Source organism: Elgaria multicarinata, chromosome 2, assembly GCF_023053635.1.
Source record: "Elgaria multicarinata webbii isolate HBS135686 ecotype San Diego chromosome 2, rElgMul1.1.pri, whole genome shotgun sequence".
NCBI lineage: Eukaryota > Metazoa > Chordata > Lepidosauria > Squamata > Anguidae > Elgaria > Elgaria multicarinata.
This window is the reverse complement of record NC_086172.1, coordinates 79156364-79171658: the sequence shown is the minus strand read 5'-3', so window position 1 is coordinate 79171658 and position 15295 is coordinate 79156364. Positions and strand designations below refer to the sequence as shown.

Sequence of the window (15295 nt, the reverse complement as noted above, 5' to 3'; positions counted from 1 at the left end):
GCTTCACAGCAGATATTTGGTACTCGAAAATGGGTTCCTGAGTACAAAATACCTGAATATCGTCATGCCAGTTAGGAAGGGTGGCCAGCTTTTGCCTTAAAAATAAAACATGAGCGCTGACGAAGGTCAGGTCTACATGAGGGATTATTCTGGGGGTTGCCCCAGGATCATCTCTGTGAGTCCACATGATGCACAGGGGATTCCGGAGGCAGGGAGGGATGATCCCTCCCTTTTCCCGGGATAGCCGGGATGGCTTTAATCCCTACTTTTCCCGTGGTCTCAGGATCATCCCGAGGCCGCGGGACATGTGGGCAGCCATCCCAGTTTCTTCCCGGCTCCTCGTGAATAAATACGGGAACCGGGCACGGGGCATGGAGCTCTTCAGGAGCTCCATGCCCATCAAGGGTGGGAGGAGAGAGGGGGATCTTTTTCCTTTCTTTTTAAACCTACTTTAACGGAGCGCTTGTGCGCCCATCTTCAATTTTTTAAAAAAAGCCAAATTGGCAGGCGCGACGTCCTCTTCCTCCCGGGACATCGCATGCCGGGTATAGACTGAGGGGGAGGATCCCGTGATCACCATAGCGCGAGATCCTCCCCCTCCCCTCCCTAGGTGTAGACATGCCTGAAGAAGGCACCCTGCTCGCATCTATTTTGAAAGAAAAAGCTACCGTTGATGTATGTGGAAGGGGTTCCTGCACATGCTAGGAACTCATCTGTTTCTGAGTACAAAACGTCTGATATTAAATGCTCTGCTGTTTATCCCAGCATGGTGTGCATTTGCCAACGATGAGAGCCAGCTCAAGCTGGAAGGGTCCAAAAGGCTGCTTTAATGGTCCCCTGCAAGTATCCCAGTGCTATAGTGGACCCAGGGCTCACAGGGTCAAGGCACTGGGACTTTTTGATTGGCAGGAATGATGACATCATCTGCCACCACCACCGGCTCTCGGACTTCCCTGTTCCCTCTGAGCTTAGTTGCAGTCCTCACAGCAGCTGGGAAAAAATAGATTTTCCTAGCAACACGCCCATACACACACACACGGGTCAACACAGCTGCAGTTTTGGACTGTCCTTTGGGTAGTCCATATTGAGATTGTCACGATGAGTGCCCGAACTTCAAAACATACCACTACAGCACTGGAGTAGCCTGTGGGAGTGGTCAGGATAAGGGATATAAAAGCTGGAGAAGGGATATAAAAAGAGGAAATTCCTTAAGATGGGGGAAGGGGGGAAGCTGTCCAATCCTGTGAGCAGTCCCAGCTCTGGCTTCAAGGCTTAATGTCTGGGGGTGGGGTTGATGCAGGTGTAGTAACCGGGCTTCCATTCTGAGGGTTTTTTTCTGCCCAGTTTCCAGGTGGAGAGGTGCTGTTTTTATGCAAGGAGATCTCCTGTTTAGTTCTTATCTAGTCCAGTCTCTCTGTCACTCACTCACTCACTCACTCACTCACTCACTCACTCATTCACTCACTCACTCATTCACTCACCAACCATCTTGTCAGAGATCAGCCAACATAATAATGGGGCAACTCCAAACTGGGCCTGGATCCACACATCAGATTTGTTGGTGGGCTGGGCTCTGATGCTTTCAATCTCATGTTGAGTCTACATGAAGGCTTTGTATTTCAGACTGGACTGAACATGTCCAAATGGCCTCTCAGTGATGCCAGTGGGAGTGTTATAGGGCCTATAGGTGTCCTGAATTCTTCTCTTAGCTGTGATAGGACTGTCCCTGCCACACACCCCATTTCATCAAGTTACGTTCGCCAAGCTACTGTTTCCACAATTTTTAGGAGGGGAAGTAATGACAGTTAGGGTGGTATAAAATTTCTCCTGTTTGTAGTGATTTTTTTTCCTACACCAGGCTGTTAATCCTCTGTATTTATTTTCAATTTCTTTGCAGAATTGAGATCCAAGCACAACTCGAAGAGTGTTTCCTTCCTTGCTTTCCCGCTACATAACCTCTAGGTAACACTGTGGTAGAGCAGAATAGAGCAGTTACACAAGTGGAGAAAGCATTTTCTGTCACATTTTCCACACAAGTGGAAAAAGCATTTTCTGTCACTTGCACAAATAATACTGCATTTTCCTTGCTCTAAACAAAACAAAACAAAACTCACCGGAAGTGCTGATGAAACACAGAAGTGAAACTGGAGGGCCGTGTCATTGTCTAAAGAACCAGTAAACCACCACGAGCAGAGAACGATGAGTGCACAATAAATGCCTCATGTAGAAAAGCTCTCTGTTGGCACTGTCACTTGCAAGTGGCTCTGGCTGCATGAGTGCATTTCAGCTGTCTGTTTCTTTGCTTGTCTTATATCTGGCTTTGTACTGAGGCCAAGTGGCTTGTCAGAATATATCTTTGCAATGTGGTGTGATGCTTTTACGGTAGAACTTTAGAGACAGGAAGTGCAGAGATATGAAATAATTGGCCAGCCAAACGGTCCCCTCCTATCCCAACTCACTGGCAGCAGGGTGCTGCTCGTACATCTGAGAGAACAGCAAAGTGCTCCTTCTATCTCTCTAAAATTATTTTGAGGTGTCCTTTAGCACCCTCTCTCATGTGGTAGCCTAGATCTTTGGAAGGGAAGACTCTGTAGATAGTGGGCAGAAGGTAGAAATGAACGAGGATGTATGAATCATAGGCCAGATCTACACCAAGCAGGATATAAGACTTTGAAAACGTTTTGAAAACTGTATCTGGAGCGTGTCCTGGGCCTGAACAGTTGTCAAAACCATTATAAACTGTTAAAAAGCAGTAGTGTAGATCCTGCCTCAGTCTATGTTGTCAGGCATGTTACAAGAGTGAAAAAATGGCCAACCTGAAATTATGGTCCAGGACAGTGTTGGATATCTGGTGTGGATGGAATGGGTATGGGAAGTATTGCATTCTAGTCAAGACTTGCCTAAATGTCAGCCTTGAAAGAGCCAGAGGTAGATTTCCCACCTGATCTTTATTTCAAGGAACCGTTCATTATTTCGGAACCTTATTTATTTGGGATATGTGCCCTCACTGAAAAAGCATCTTACATTTAATACATGGATGGTATGTTTCAGTAAAGTAGTGTTAAGATTCTGACACTCACAACATGCAATTTTCTTAATGTTTCTCTGCCTGGCTGGGGCATACTGGGAGTTGCAGAACTTTCTTCCGTCTAAACATGTGCCTTTAGTCTCTGGCTGCCTGGGTGCCTTTGCTCCCTATGGCCCACAACTCGGTGATGTCCAGTGAAAGACTGCTGTAGAAACTGGTGGTTAGCATTGATTGGCCTTGCTGGAGAGCAGATGTCACTATGCATGTGGGAGCAGCAGGGGGAATCTGCTTTTTAAAAAATGCAGATTCTTGAAAGGGCTCATTAAAAACATTTTGTGTGAATTTGGGCTGAGTGCACGTCTATTTTAATTCTGAATCCATCAGGAAATGCACACACGCACACACGCTTGTCCAGGCCCAGAGTCATTCGCATCAGTTGTCCTCTGATAGATGAGTTGACAGGCTGACAGGAGTCAGGCAGGCCCATGAGTACCAATATTGAAAGTACCCAGACATCAATGACTGGTTCTTTCTGCATGCTGCAAAGTTTATGGTGCACTATTGCCACCTGCTGGACATTCCTATGAACAGGTGGCAGATGCAGAAGTTGCCATATTTAGAGCAAAAGAGCTGGTTGCTGTTAGGGCTGTGCACCAGCCCCCTGAACCGCTTCGAGGCCTGATCCAGAACTTTCGGATTGGGCCAGAACCGTTTCGTGCCAATCCGACCCTCCCCCGACCCACTCTGGATCAGATCCCAGAGCGAGATCCGAAGGGTCAGATCGAGATTCATTTTGCCCCCCTTCCCCACTTACTTGCCTTCATGGTGGACAGCAGGTAAGTGGGGAAGGGGAGACAAAATGGGGGTGTGTGAATAAGTCCCCCTCCCCCTTACCTGGCTCCACCGTCCGCTGCCACAAGGACCGCGGCGGCAGCGGGTGGCGGAGCCAGTTAAGGCCCCCCTCCTCCCAACACTTACCTTCTTCCGTCGCGGTCCGGCGCTGGCTTCAACTGAGGGCCAGGCTTCAAACTGGAAGAGCAGGCCACGGCCTGCTGCTCCGGTGTGAGGCCTGGCCCCCAGTTGAAGCCGGCGCCGGACCGCGATGGAGGCAGATAAGGCCCCCTCCCCCTTGCCCCCTTACCTGGCTCTTCCGCCGCTGCCACACAGACTGTGGCGGCGCCAGGTAAACCCCTCCCCCCAGACTTATCTTTCTTTGGAGCTCCGGATCGAGGCGAAGGATCTGCTTGGTCTCGATCTGCTTTGTCTCGATCCGCAGCTCTCCCGACCCAATCCGGCTCTGCCTTTGTCGGAGGCAAATGAGGCCGCTCTGCTACCGCTTCTATGAAGTGAAGCAAAGCGGAGCACAGCCCTAGTTTCCACTGTCTAGGTAGAACCAGTAGTTTACAGCTGTCAGCCCTGAACCCATCCATGATTTCTCTCTGTCATATAGTTTGAAGTGTTGTTGTTGCTCTCTGAAGTTGTCACTGCTGATATCTATACACTATGAACTGTATGAAAAGTAAGTGTAGAATTCTGTTCCCATGTAATTTTGGAATTAGCCCCAATTTCTGCCCCATAAGAGCTTTGCCTACAAATACATTCCTAAATTGCTGGGGCACCAAGGCCAGATCTACACGAAGCAGGATATAGCACTATGAAAGAGGTATGAAAGCGGTATATAAGAGGCAGGAGCCACACTACTGCTTTATAGCGGTATTGATGTGCACTGACAACTGTTGGGGCCCAGGATGCATACCATATACTGCTTTCATGCCGCTTTCATAGTGCTATATCCTGCTTGGTGTAGATCTGGCCCAAATTTGCCCTTTTTGGTACTGAAACACCCAATTGGTTAGAGAAGCAACAATGCATTCTTGCTATGACCAACAAATTTCCTCACAATAACTTTTAAAGAACTTTGTAACAATTATTGCCCCCAGACTATGGAATGATCTCCCTGACGAGGCTCGCCTGGCACCAACGCTGCTATCTTTCCGGCGCCTGGTTAAGACTTTCCTCTTTGCCCAGGCATATGGCGGCACATCTTAATCACCCACATGTTTAGTTTTTTTTAAACGGTTTTTAATGCTTTATGTGTGAATGTTCTGTGTTTTAGAATCTTAAATTTTGTATACTCGTTTTAATCTTAATTTTAGAATTTCTGTAAACTGCCCAGAGAGCCCTGGCTATGGGAGCGGTATATAAGTGCAATAAATAATAATAAATAATAATAATAATAATAATAATAATAATAATAATAATAATAATAATAATATAATAATAATAATAATAAATAAATAAATAAATAAATATTATTTACGGGTGGAAGTAGGGGGTAATGCCAATCAAAATATGGATGTTTATGGCACCTATGTTTTAATTTGGAATGGATGGAAGAACATAAAATGCCAGTTATTGCTTTCTTTTTGGCCCAGGAAAATATCATTAGCCAGAACTGTGCAGTAGTGATGGCTACAAATTTGGATGGCTTCAAAACGGGATTGGTTAAATTCCTGGAGGAGAAGGCTATCAATGGCTCCTGGTCCTGAAGACTATGGGCTACCTCTAGTATGCATTAAAAGTGCAATAACTTATTGCACAGACCAATGTGTAGCTAAAACCATGTAGAAAGGGGCCAAACGCATTTCGACAAAGGGTCTTTGTCAGTGGCCAATACGGACTGCTGTGTATTCCCTGGAGATTTACAGGGGCTAACTTTACAATTCCCACAATTGTGTGGTGTCACTCCCTTTTGAAAATATGTCGGGCGTCAGCCTTTCCAAACAGCCTAGGTCATGGTCTGCAATACACAGCAGTCCGTATTGGCCACTGATGAAGACCCTTTGTCGAAATGTGTTTGGCCCCTTTCTACATGGTTTTAGCTACACATTGGTCTGTGCAATATGTTATTGCACTTTTAATGCAATATCATTGTTAATCTTTATTTTATATTTTTGTATATTAAACATTATGGTTTCATTGTGTATATATCCTTAACTTTTTGTTGAGCATTGTATTCTTGTTTGTTAAGGATTTCACCATTCTTTGCTCTTGCTACCTCTAGTATGCACCAGTTGCTGGGGAATATGGGTGAGAGGGTGCTTTTGCACTCATGTCCTGCTAGTGAAGTTCAGCTGGTTAGCCACTGTGTGAACAGAATGCTGAACTAGTTGGAGCTGTAGAGGAGCTGCCAGTCAAACCCCAAGTCCTGTGGACCTTTTCTTCCATTTCCAGGGTGCATTGGGGAACAGGATGACTTTGGGCTCAGCAAATCTAAAGCCTCCCTGGATCTTTCCCCATCATATTAGAACTTTTGCTGGTATCATCGTGAACTAGGCTGTGCGAATATGCCTTGATAAAGTCTGAAGAAGGGACTCTTTATCTCATATGCTTAATTTTTTATTTGCTAATAGGTTCTGTTCTGCAAATGGCTGTGGAAAGTTTTTGGACGACTTCTCACAAAAGGGATTGAGCCCAAGCATGCACCTGGAGATGTTGCGCAAGAGATAGAATAATAGCTTCTGTTAACAGAAGCACACTGTTGCATTTCAGACCTCTTTTCTCACTCAAGTTAGGAAAGGGATCTCTGCTCATGGAAGAGGTCTTCTGCTTACAGAAGGGAAGCCTCTCAGGATCCAACCCACTGCAATGACCTTTTGATTAAATGTTTAATTACTAATGAATTTGAAATAAGGGATGTCATCACACAGGGGGGAAATCACAATTGCTTACCATCGCTTCGCCACCTGTGCGTTTGTCCCTCATTACTTCCTCTTTTGAAAAAGGAAGTAAACAACACACACATGACCCATTCAGTGGGCCCTTTTGATCACGCTGCTTCTCCTGCACACAGTAGGAGATAGAGGCATCTTCTGGCTTTAAAAATAAGTCGGACTTACTGGGGTGGGTTTTTTTTGTCATGTGAAGAAGGCTAGAAGGGCGGTAGGCGTGCGGGACACAGATAACGGCATCATGAGAGGGATCCGCAAAAATCTGTGAGTGCCCAGTAATGAGCATGTAATAAAACGCTTGCCTGATGGAACTCAGTGTTTTTCTTGCCAAGCAAGTTGTTGTTGTTGTTGTTGTTGTTTATTTGTATCTTGCCTTTTGCCCAATACTGGGCCTAAGTTTACAGTTACCCATTCCTGAAATCAGGAGTGGGGCAATTTGTGGCCTTATTTGTAGCCTTAGGAACATAGCCAGTGGTGAGGGATCTTGGGAGTTGTAGGCCAAAACTTCTGGTGGGCCACAAGATGCCCACCACGTCCTATATAATAGGACTTCAGAGTGTTGTTTCTTGCTGGAATCCTGCTTCCTTCTGGCATGCCAATATCAGGCCCCTCACTCTCTTCTGAGTTTCTGTAGCTTGGGCCACTCTGCCATCACTGACTCCCTATCATTCCTTGTACCAACTGTCCCGACAAACCTTTACTCCTCATCTAGGTTGTTTCACGCAGTGAAACTGAGTCTACCGTCTCACCGCCGTTGTCATCACCTGCTGTTACCCTTCATCACCTTTCTCTTTATTCCTACACTAGCTTTCTGGACAAGCATAGAACCAGGGAGCAAGTAGGCAGTGGCGTCTACCGCTCCTCCTTCTCACTACTACTGCTGTCTGGGCCAGAGCAAGGGGCAGGCGAACAAGCAAGTTGCAATGATGAAGAGAAGGCAAAACTCATCGTGGGTCTTGTTGGTAGCCCTGCTGGGGGTATGGGCCCTTTGCCGGTGTCCAGCTGTCCCTACCTTTGATGCTAGCCCTGGTTTCATTAGTTTTCTTGAACTTCCCATCCCCATGAAATCTCCTTTGCCAACCATCACAGTCCCCTACAGCCAGTTCTCCTAATACTTGTCCTCTTAGGTTCCTGGCCTCCTAACATGCTCCCTGTGTAACGTTCCCTGACAAAAATGAAGGCTGAGATCCTAATTACTACGGAGTAAGTGTTATTGAACACAGTGGGATTTACTCTTGAGTTACATGTTTAGGATGGCACTCCAGAAGTTATGTTATATGTGGGCTGATGTGCAGACTTGATAAGCTCCCTGGGATACAAAGCAGGTGCAGCTGAGCCCTCCAAGCTGGTCACAATAGGTCCATTGGGCTGGAGACTGGGGGGCATGATGGGAATTGGGTAAGAACAGGAGCCAGGGATGCTGATATATTTTATCCAGAAAATGTTGATGTAATTGCACATCCCACTTTTTGTTTTGTTTCATGCCAAACAAGGTGATTTAAAAATTGCAGGCTGAGATATTTTTGGTCCGCGTGTGTACTAAAAATATTTCTCCTTTCTCGCTTTTCTTTCTCACTTGCTCTTGTTTTATTTGGCAACTGTGCAAAAGAACTGAATGAAAAATAAAGAGTTGAACCAGCAGCTGCTCAGACCTCTAAAACTTGAGAGCACACACACAGCACTTGCCCAACCCATTGGAAGGGTAGAGCTTAGTGGTAGAGCATGCATTCTGCAGGCCAAAAGATCCCATGCTTCAGCTGTGGTTTCTCCAGGCAGCGTTGAGAAAGTTTCCTGGCAGAAACCCTGGAGAGCCATTGCCAGCCATTTCTGCATTAGATGGACCACCTGGCTCACTATAAGGCAACTTCCTATGGAACAACAGCTGAGAAGGAACCGATTAGCTCCTTCTTCCAGCTTGTGGCTGCATTGTTTCTTATAATGGTGCAGTGTGGTGTAGAGCCAGTGTGGTGTAGTGGTTAGAGTGTTGGACTGTGAGTCGAGAGATCCGGGTTCAAGTCCCCACTCAGCCATGGAAGCTTTGGGTAACTTTGGGCCAGTTGCAGACTCTCAGCTCAACCTACCTCACAGGGTTGTTGTTGTGAGGATAAAATGGAGAGGAGGTAGGGTGACCATATGGAAAGGAGGACAGGGCTCCTGTATCTTTAACAATTGTATAGAAAAGGGAATTTCGGCCGGTGTCATTTGTATGCATACAGCACCTGGTGAAATTCGCTCTTCATCACAGCAGTTAAAGCTGCAGGAGCCCTGCCCTCTTCTGTATCTGGTTACTCTAGGGGCTCGTCTAAAACCTAGAGCCCCTTTGAGAGTGGGGGGAGATGATCTTGAAGTTTTCTGCTTCAGCTATTGTCCCTCACAGGGCACACACCAGTGAGTTTGCCCGCAATTTAAGGAGAGCCATTCTGGGGTGAATTTTTTTTTATCACTCCTGACCCTTGCACAAGAGAAGAGTTGCAATCTTGTGCAAAAGTGAGTTTTTTAAAACACACACACACACATACACACACAGAGCACTGAAAGACCCCGAGACCCATCCAGAATGTGTCAACAGTGCTCTCTCCCTCAACCCCGATACCCAGGGGCTCGCTCTGCACAGCTGGTTGCCTGTTCGCTGAGCTCTGCTACTCGTGAGGAACAGCAACAGCTTCACAACGGGAGGGCACACACCAGCCATGCACCTCGGGATTTTTACGAGAGCGGGGAAAAAGACGGGACAAAAGCTGTCATCGATATCCTGGGAAAACTGAGGGGTTGTCCCTAGATCACTGCGGAATCAGCTATGCACCATGTGGCACGGTAGGGACAACCTCAGTACTATTCTGGAATAAACAGCTGGTGTGGATGAGGCCCAATATAGTTCCTGCAGCTTTAACTGTCATGATGAAGAGGGAATTTCCCCAGGTGCTGCATTCATACAAATGACACCAGCTGAAATTCCCCTTTCAATCCAACTGTTAAAGATACAGCAGCCCTGCCCTCCTTTCCATATGGTTGCCCTCAAGGAGGAGGATTCTGTACGCCACTGTGGGTTCCTTATGGGGGAAAATAGGTGGGATAGAAATGTAATAAATAAATAAAAATAAATATTTGGGGTTTCTGTGATATGTGTTTGTGTACATATGTTTAAGAAGCCTGCAGCTGTTAGTTCTCTTTCCTCTCTGGCGGCCCAGGTATCACCCATTTTTTCTATCCTCTTAGTGTAGGCTTTGGAGTCAGGCAGTCAAGTGTGCAGCTCCTCAAGAATTAGTCTTCTCTCATGTGTGTATCAATAAAGAACAGTGTTGTGGAAGCTTTGGAGTCATAAGTGCATTATTTGGAGAGCGAGGCCTACGGGAGAACTGCAAGTTGAACAGAGATAAGCTCACGTCCATGTTAACCACACCTAAGGGACATTACAGTCTCAAAGAAATTTATTTATTTATTTATTACATTTTTATACCGCCCAATAGCCGAAGCTCTCTGGGCGGTTCACAAAAATTAAAACCATAGAAAAACAACCAACAGGTTAAAAGCACAAATACAAAATACAGTATAAAAAGCACAACCAGGATAAAAAACACGCAGCAAAATTGATATAAAATTAAAATACAAAGTTAAAACAGCAAAATTCAAATTCAAGTAAAAATTAAGTGTTAAAATGCTGAGAGAATAAAAAGAAAGAAAGAAAGAAAGAAAGAAAGAAAGAAAGCGTGCCCTCTTTGCCCTTTCTGCTTGACTTGCAGTAGTGCATCATGCCTAGACAGTGGTGTAGTAGTGGTCATTTTTGAAGTGGGGGCACCCATTGCAGCAGTCCCCAAGCCACACACCCAAGGAGAGTCCAGGCAGCTATGTCAATCCATGCCACCCACTTCTATCTAATAGTTTTCATCTCCACCATCTTTTGTAAAGCTAATGGGTCTTATTTGCCCATTGATGACTGAAGAAGCTCAAAATATTTTGCTTTCCAATGGCAGCAGCTCACAACAATGTATTTTTGCTGGGGAAATCCATCTCACCCCCAGCTACTGTAAGGATGCTCAGAGGGAACAGGGAAGCTTGAGGGGGGTGGCAGATGGTGTCATCATCCCTGCTAATAAAAAAACCTCCTGGTGCTTCGACCCTACACCACTGTAGGCTCCACTACACCACTGCTCCTAGAGTAATAGAACTTAGGCATACCCCCTGAAGAGGTTTTGAGACTCCCAAGGAGTTCTACTGAATGGATGGAATCAATCCTACTTCCAGCACAGCACATATGTAGCAGGGTGTGTATGTTTGCAAAAGCCACTTCAGTGGCAGTAGGGATGATTATTATGGATGGCCAGCAGTGTAAACAATATAAATGAAAAGCAAATGGCACTGGTTAGGGCATGCTGGGAGCTGTAGGTCTTTTTCCTGTCTAAACATGAATAAGATTGTGCCACCAACATCCCAGGCATGCCTGATGGGTACACGGGAGAGGGCCTTCTCAGTGGCTGCTCCAAGGCTCTGGAATTCCCTTCCCAAGGAGAGTAGGCTGGCTCCCTCTGTGCTTCAATTCCAGAGGCAGGCAAAAACTTTTTTTGTTTTAGCAGGCTTCCTGAACTGCTCTGCACCTGTGTTAATGCATTGGATACCCAACCCCTTTTAACCTGTTACAGTTTTTAAATTTTTTAACATGTTTTTAATTTTACTGTAGTTTTAATTCTATTTTAACTTTTGTAATTTATATTTATATGTTTTAATTGTACATGTTTTAATCTTGTAAACTGCCTTGAGTCCCAGTACTGGGGAAAAAGGCGGGATATAAATAATAATAATAATAATAATAATAATAATAATAATGTGGATTTTTTTAAAAACAAACAAACAAACATATAACCACATCACATATGTTTCTCTACACAAACCAAACTTCTAGTTACAGTTGGTTATATAACTATGGGAAAGCTTTCTAGTTTCATGTGTTTATCTTTAAAATGATGAATGGAATAGTATCTTTAAATGTCACTCCTACTGATCTATTTAATTCTGAATACAATACAAAAAGATGGATACAGCATGTATAAACACATCTCCCCCAAACAGAACATTTCCCAGCCCCCAGGGGGAAAAATCAGAATTAATCAGGAAGAACCATACAACCACCCCCTTAAAAGCAATGGCATTACAGTATATCATAGGATGTGATCTTTATGGACTTTTTCTTCTTCTTGACATACTTTAAAGACAAATGGTTGAAAGCACCAGTCACTTAAGAGATGGGCTTATTGTTTGAGAGGAAACCCCTTTGCCCTGATCACTCTTCTCACAGCATCTTTCACCTCTTTGTTCCTTACGCTGTAGATCAAGGGGTTCAACATAGGGATCACCACAGTGTAGAACATGGAGATGAATTTATCCTGATCTGCTGAGAATCTATTGCTGGGCCGCACATATATAAAGAAAAGGGTCCCATAGAAGATGGAAACCGCTGTGAGATGGGAGGAGCAGGTGGAGAAAGTCTTACGCCGCCCCTCAGTAGAGTGGATCTTTAGGATCGCACTGAGGATGTAGAGGTAGGAAACAATAACAAAAGAGGTGGTGAAGATTCCAAATGCGCAGGACATGACAAAAAGCACTGTCTTGTTGATCCGTGTGTCCAAGCAGGAGAGCGATATCACAGCAGGGATATCACAGAAGAAGTGATTGATCTTGGACTTGCAGAAGGTTAACTGGAAAGTCAACCCTGTATGTGTAATGGCATTGACCAGTCCTACAAAATAAGGTCCAGCCAAGAGCTGGGCACAAAGCTTTCTGGACATAATGATTGTATACAGCAGTGGGTTAGAAATGGCCACATACCGATCGTAAGCCATGGAAGCCAAGAGGAAACTTTCGACACCCAAAAAAAGACCAAAAAACCACATCTGTGCTGCACATCCAGCCAAGGAGATGGTTTTGTTGTCTCTCACAAAATCCATCAGCATCTTAGGGGTGACAACTGAAGTATAGCAAAGGTCAACGAAGGACAAGTTGCTGAGAAAGAAGTACATGGGGGTGCGGAGTCGGGCATCGATCCTGATTAATAGGATCATCCCGAGATTTCCCACAAGGGTGATGAGGTAGACCATGAGGAAGAATATGAAGAGCGGGAACTGCAGCTCTGGAGAGCCAGCGAATCCCAAAAGGATGAATTCATACACCATGGTGCAGTTTATGTTTGCCATTTGCTCTTTCTCTATGTAGAAAAGTAGAAGATAAGTTCAGTTATAATGGAGGCAATATGGATAAGACCACTTACAAAATATTGATCCTGTGAATGCAAGAGGCAGCAGGAAGAATGGATGGACCACAGCATAGCCACGGAGCACCTCCTTTACATGTGGGAGGCCCCAAGTTCAATCCTTGGTATGTACAGTTGAAACAGGATCAGGTAGGAGATGATGAGAAAGCTGCCACTTCCCTGGAAAGCATTGCGAGCTGCTTGCTGGTCAAGAACAGATGAAACGGAACATGTCTGTCTAACAGCATGACTTGGTACAAGGCAGTTTCCCATGGACAGTATCCAGTGATAGCCCTCTCCCAGTGCTTCTCCGGTTGTGCTAGTGGAAAGAACTGTGGAAGCAACAAGAAGCTAACACTTGCTACAGCAACATGGGTGGGAAGGTGCTGTTGCACCATGTCCTGACTTGTTGGTCCCTGGCCGATGGCTGGTTGGCCACTGTGTGAACAGAGTGCTGGACTAGATGGACTCTTGGTCTGATCCAGCAGGGCACTTCCTATGTTCTTAACCTTGGAAACCAGTGTCAGCTGGTGGTTCCAATTTCAGTGGGGCTGCAAATCCATTCCAGGGTTTAGCCAGAACCTGCCAGAACTCTAAAGGAGTTATCCAAGGAGCTAAACCCATTTTGCAGGTAGGTTTCAGCTCCCTGGATAGCTCTTTTAGAGTTCTGGCAGGTTCTGACTGAAACCTGGGATGGATTCACAGCCCCACTGAAATCGGAGCCACCATCTTCTACTGCTGGGAATTAGCCCTGAACTAGCATTTCTGAAATGGGACAGGTCAGCAGTGCTCCCTTCCATGAGTTCTGCTGACTTGTTCCATGCTGGAAATGTCAGTTTGGGCTACTTTCTGGTTGCTGTAGCAGGTGCCAGCTTCCTGTTGTGATAGCAGATCTTCTCGCTAGTGCAACGACACTGCTGGATACTGCCCCATGTTTCTAGCGTTTTACTCCAGAAGTCTTTAAAGAGTTCCTGAAAGCCACAGACACAATACAACCACGCTGTTCTCTGCTTCCCCTTCTACAAGTTCCTCTTTGCACCCCCTACACTTTGCTGCTTAGTTCACTCGTTTCTGCCATTTCAAGAAGTTAAGGAGCTGAAATGGCTTTGGGATGGGAGCAATGAAAAAAACACAGGAGCACTGACAGGTTGAGGAGGAGTTGGCAACCTTCCTATTTGAGAATAAAAGGGGAAAAACTGTTTTATGAGACAATCTGCACAGTGCAATTTGAAGCAAAAAGTAAAAAAAAAAAACCAATGCTCCCTAACCTTTCCATATCCTTATGATTCAATAATTTTCGCATCTTTTTTTCTGGAATTCTTTGCCACTAAATGCCCTGACCAATTTAACATTGTGAAACTGAATATTCTTTTGTTACTGTTTTTCATGTTCCCCCTTTCCCTAATTCAATGTTACATCAATGGGAATGTTCAAATGATGCATTTCATCTGCTAGTCATTCTGGAGATGCTTCAGGCTACAACCCTATACACACTTACCTGGCACTAAGCCCCCCTGAACTTAAAGGGGATTACTTCTGAGTTGACATGTACAGGATTGCACGGCATATCTTCCAGATGAGGATTCCTCGATGTCCCCAATATGGCTGCACAGACAAACGTCTTTATATTCTTCTGAGCGCTTGAGCCTGGGGCTTTGAGACTGCACTTACACTGTCTGGTGGCAAGCTGCAATTAGCTTTTGTTCCGCTGGGCAGGGACATTAATTGCTTCAAAAAAAATGTTTTCGTCTGAAGATGCTTCAGCCACAATGAACTGAATCTTTTTCATTTGCTGCCCTTGCCAAAGAAGAATATGCCTTTCAATGTCACTCACGTTCTGGATACAGAACAAGTCTGGTCTCAAGGAGTCTGAAACAGTTTTACACTTGCCTTTGACACGGATTCCCTCTAAGGCAGACCGACCTGTAACCTTCCAGGTGTTGCTGGACTGCAACTAACATCATTCCTCACCATTGTCCATATTGGCTGGAGGTTGGAGAGCAACATCTCTAAGCCTCCTGAATTGCTTGCCAAATGAGAAAAGGAGTCCAAGATGGGTGGAAGCATTTTTAAAAAAGAAATTTTAAAGGCACAATTACAAACAATTCCAGGAAGGAACAAAGATAGAAGACAACAGAACAAACCAATGTGGTCCACAAAAGGCTTAGGGATGACCTGAAAACAAAAAAAGGACACATATAGGAAGTGGAAGGAAGGCCAGGCTACAAAAGAAGAGTACAGACAGGTAGCCAGTGTGGTGTAGTGGCTAAAGTGTTGGACTGGGAGTCAGGAGAT

General features: G+C 45.2%; 1 protein-coding gene across 2 annotated transcripts; it reads right to left on the bottom strand.

The window, feature by feature from the left end:
- Positions 1–12002: 12002 nt before the first annotated feature.
- On the bottom strand, positions 12003–14789 carry LOC134392535 (olfactory receptor 5G9-like). 2 transcript variants are annotated; one of them, XM_063116932.1, is made up of 2 exons: positions 14769–14789; positions 12003–12947 (listed from the first exon to the last, which is right to left on the bottom strand). In XM_063116932.1, exons 1-2 carry the CDS (start codon positions 14787–14789, stop codon positions 12003–12005), a joined length of 966 nt encoding a protein of 321 aa, XP_062973002.1. The 2 variants fall into 2 exon arrangements, with proteins under 2 accessions (XP_062973002.1, XP_062973004.1); XM_063116934.1 differs by lacking the exon at positions 14769–14789 and having other exon boundaries at positions 12003–12962.
- Between the last annotated feature and the right edge of the window lie 506 nt (positions 14790–15295).